The sequence below is a fragment of the Chironomus tepperi genome, unplaced genomic scaffold (genome assembly GCF_022539635.2).
Source record: "Chironomus tepperi strain 1889 unplaced genomic scaffold, CSIRO-AGI_Ctep_v1 contig_445, whole genome shotgun sequence".
In the NCBI taxonomy this organism is placed as follows: Eukaryota; Metazoa; Arthropoda; class Insecta; order Diptera; family Chironomidae; genus Chironomus; species Chironomus tepperi.
The window spans coordinates 6,558,691-6,562,230 of record NW_027226567.1 but is presented as its reverse complement, the minus strand read 5'-3'; the positions used below and the strand labels follow the sequence as shown (position 1 = coordinate 6,562,230).

General features: G+C 33.7%; 1 protein-coding gene across 1 annotated transcript; it reads right to left on the bottom strand.

Moving 5' to 3' along the window:
* Positions 1–215: 215 nt before the first annotated feature.
* On the bottom strand, positions 216–2,687 carry LOC139098258 (oligopeptidase A). Its single transcript, XM_070650392.1, has 2 exons — positions 2,523–2,687; positions 216–2,433 (listed from the first exon to the last, which is right to left on the bottom strand). Exons 1-2 carry the CDS (start codon positions 2,615–2,617, stop codon positions 339–341), a joined length of 2,190 nt encoding a protein of 729 aa, XP_070506493.1. The 5' UTR covers positions 2,618–2,687; the 3' UTR covers positions 216–338.
* Between the last annotated feature and the right edge of the window lie 853 nt (positions 2,688–3,540).

Below are 3,540 nucleotides of genomic sequence, written 5' to 3'. Positions count from 1 at the left end.
AAAACTCCGTAATTAACGGGTTAAGAATCATGTGCTTGCTAATTCACTAAAAAGGAAAAATCCGTTAAATTTATAACAACCAACCGTCATAATTTAAAAAAAATCTTCGTTGAATCTTTCTTCAAATTTTTAAATTCGAGAAATACGTTAAATTTTCAAATTTAGAAAATCCGTTAAATATCTTTCCAAGTTGTAATCCTCAATAATTGAACATCTTTACTCATTTATATCTACTAAAGGCAAAATAATATTTTATTGATCATTTCTCAGGTCGTAGTAATATATTTTCTTTACAATTTTTCAACTTTTTAACACAAAAATCCAATTTTCTAATATTTCTATTTCTTTAATTCAGGTCTACTCAATCCTAAGTTATGAAGGAGGGCTTTTGGCGATGGATCACGTCCTCTAAAGCGTCTAAACACCTCATTCGTTTGAAGAGTACCACCACATGCCAAGAATGTATTCCTAAATCGTTTACCAACCTCAGCAAAGTCATCTGGATTTTGTGATTTTCGTGCTTCCCAAAATGCTGAATAAACGTCAGCTGCAATTAATTCTGACCAGACAGTACTATAATAAGCACCGCCCCATTCACCAGAAACGATTGGCGTAAATGAACATGGATGTGAATCCTTTTTGTCAAGTTCCACTGAATGATATTTTGGATATAATTCCTTAACAACATCCCACCAGAAATCTTTCTTCGTATTTAATTCAACGTCCAAATCCGAGAAGTACAATTGACGACATAAATTATATCCAGCAAGATGTTTTTGATTTTGCATAAATGCATTTATATATTTATCAGGCAATGGATCCTCATTTGAATAATGCGCTGTAATCGATTTAAGGATTTCTGTATCATACAGCAAATTACTCATGACATTTCCAACAACTTCAACGGCATCCCATTCGACATTTGATGAGCCTGACAGCTCATTGTATCGTGAATTACAAATTATATTCTGCAATGTCAATCCAAATTTGCTGAATAAGTTGCGGACATCTGTTGAATTTAATAAGACAGATTTCTCGGCTATTTGTCTAAAATTGAAGATTATAGCCAGCAATGGACGCGTATTTGTTAATTCACTTTTACTTCTCATTTTGACCATCCAACCGGAATTAACTGCTGCAATTGTCTTTTCCTCATCTCGTGCATATAGATCAACATAAAATCCACCAAGTGGTTCCTTTCCATCCTGTAAGTCAAATACTTCAAAGAACTTAACATCCTCATGCCATCTATTTACGGATGGACGTTCAATGACTTTAATGTTGAATAGCTTTTCTGATAATTTAAGCATGTTCTTGAAGACCTTGTTTAATGGGAAATATTCCTGAATGACATCCTCATTGAAATCATGCAAATCAATCAACTGCTTGCGTCTATAATAAGGAATATCCTGAATTTCCAATTTCCTATGATATCCAATTTTCTCAGCATATGTCTGCAAGTTTGCAATTTCTGCATCTTGTGCTGGTTTTGCACATTCACGTAAACGATTCAGCACATCCTTTACATTGCTTACTGATCCAGCCATTTTAGTTTCCATTGACATGTCCATATATGATTCATATCCTAAAATTTTGGCTTGTTGTCTACGTGAGAAACGAATCTCTTCTAAAAATACACTGTTGTCATATTGCTTATCAGCTTGACGTGAACATTTTCGGACGTCGGCTTGCCACACATTCCAACGAACATTATGATCCGGACAGTATTCGAGGAATGACTTGACAACATATGGTTGAAGTGACAATTTCCATGGACCTTTTGATGCCGGTTGTGTGCGGTCAACAGACAGCATTTCTAAGAGACTTGTTGGAAGTTCCTTAATTATGTTTGGATCATTGCAGTTCTGTTGAAATGCTCGTCGACTAGCTTCAACATTATTGTGAAATTTAGCTCGATTTTCACTCAATTTGATGATGTGATCATTAAGCTGGAACTTTTGTGCTCCATCGACTTCAATTCCGTTAAGTCGTCCTTCAAGGAGGAACTTCTGAATGAGACGTTTTTGTTGGTCATCATATGGTTGTGCTTCACTTTTAGCTGCTTTCTTGATAGCATAATAGACCGGAAGGCTATTAAACTTTTGGGCACGTACGCGGCATGCACGATCGTGAATTGTGAGGTAACTTTTGGTCGGCATTAAACTACTGTTGCCTAAGTAAAGGGTCTTTGCTAAACCCCATGTATTTTCTAAACCCGTCGTAATTTCCTCAATCGGATCGAGTACTTCCTTAAAAATATCGGTTATGTCTGCTTTCGATGTAATATCATCTTCCAGTGCTTTGAGACTTTTCTCAATTGCTAATCCTTGATTTCCAACAGCACTTATACACTTTTCAATTGTGAAATTGTTGAATTCTGGAAGTTCATGTTGTCCAATTGGACTGTAATTCTCTTCGCCAATCTCCGGAACACTAAAAATATTTGATAAAATTTTAATGCCATAAATTTGCCATTTATCGATTATGATGTAATACACCGAATAGATATTATGATTACTTACAGTACAATGAATCCATTGTTTCTTTTCAATATCTGATTACATGTTCTGGTTATTAATAATGGATAATTTTTTGATATTAATCTTAAGTAAGACATTTTTTTTGTTTACGAATTGAATTTCTAAAGTGCGGGAAAATTTGAATCTTAGTTGGCTGTTGGGTTTTAATTTCGGTTATTTTCATTAATTAGACAGTGATTTTTGTTAAGTTTTACATTGTAAGAAAAGTAAATTTGTGTAATTAAGCAATACACAGCACTAAATAAGGAAGAATTGAAGTAAAATCTGATGATTCATTTTCGACACACAGATGGAGCTTCTTTCCCTTTAAAATTCAAAAAACTTTTGACCGTTGGACCAAATTGGATACAAGAATTGTATACAATACTTGTATTGTATCTGTTCCTTTTGTAATTAAACGATTAAATCATTGAACCTAGATTAACGTGATTAAATGCATTTTCCTTTTGATTTTTTTGGAATGAGATAATCATGATTCAAATTACAGTCACTAAAAAGAGTAACACAAGAAATTTTCTAATTAATTTTAATTAAGTAATCTCATTAACAATTCATTTATTAAAAAGTTCTCATTGTGTAAAAGGAAACCTGGAAAGATATCATCGCCTTTAAAACATAAAAGAGGGTTGAAGGATACAATTTCTTAAGAGGAGAGACTCAAGATAAAAAAAAAAGAGCAAAAAAAAGATGAAAAGGATTTTTCCCATTAAATGTTTGCAGTATGTAGTATCTACGTACGGATCGACATACTAAAGTAGCAACTTTTATTGACCGAGACCGAGACAAAAATTTTTTTCTCTTGTTTCTTCTCATCATTACCTTCATCAACATTAAATCTGGCAGAGCATGAGTCAGTATCTCAGGAATGAGTGCCGGTATACACCTTTATGTGCTATAAAAAATTTAACTTGTATTATGGGACCGAGAATATAAATTGTCATTGGAGGTTCAGGAAAGCAGCATGGTAGTGTGTTATTAAGTGGCTTTGGAGACGCATATC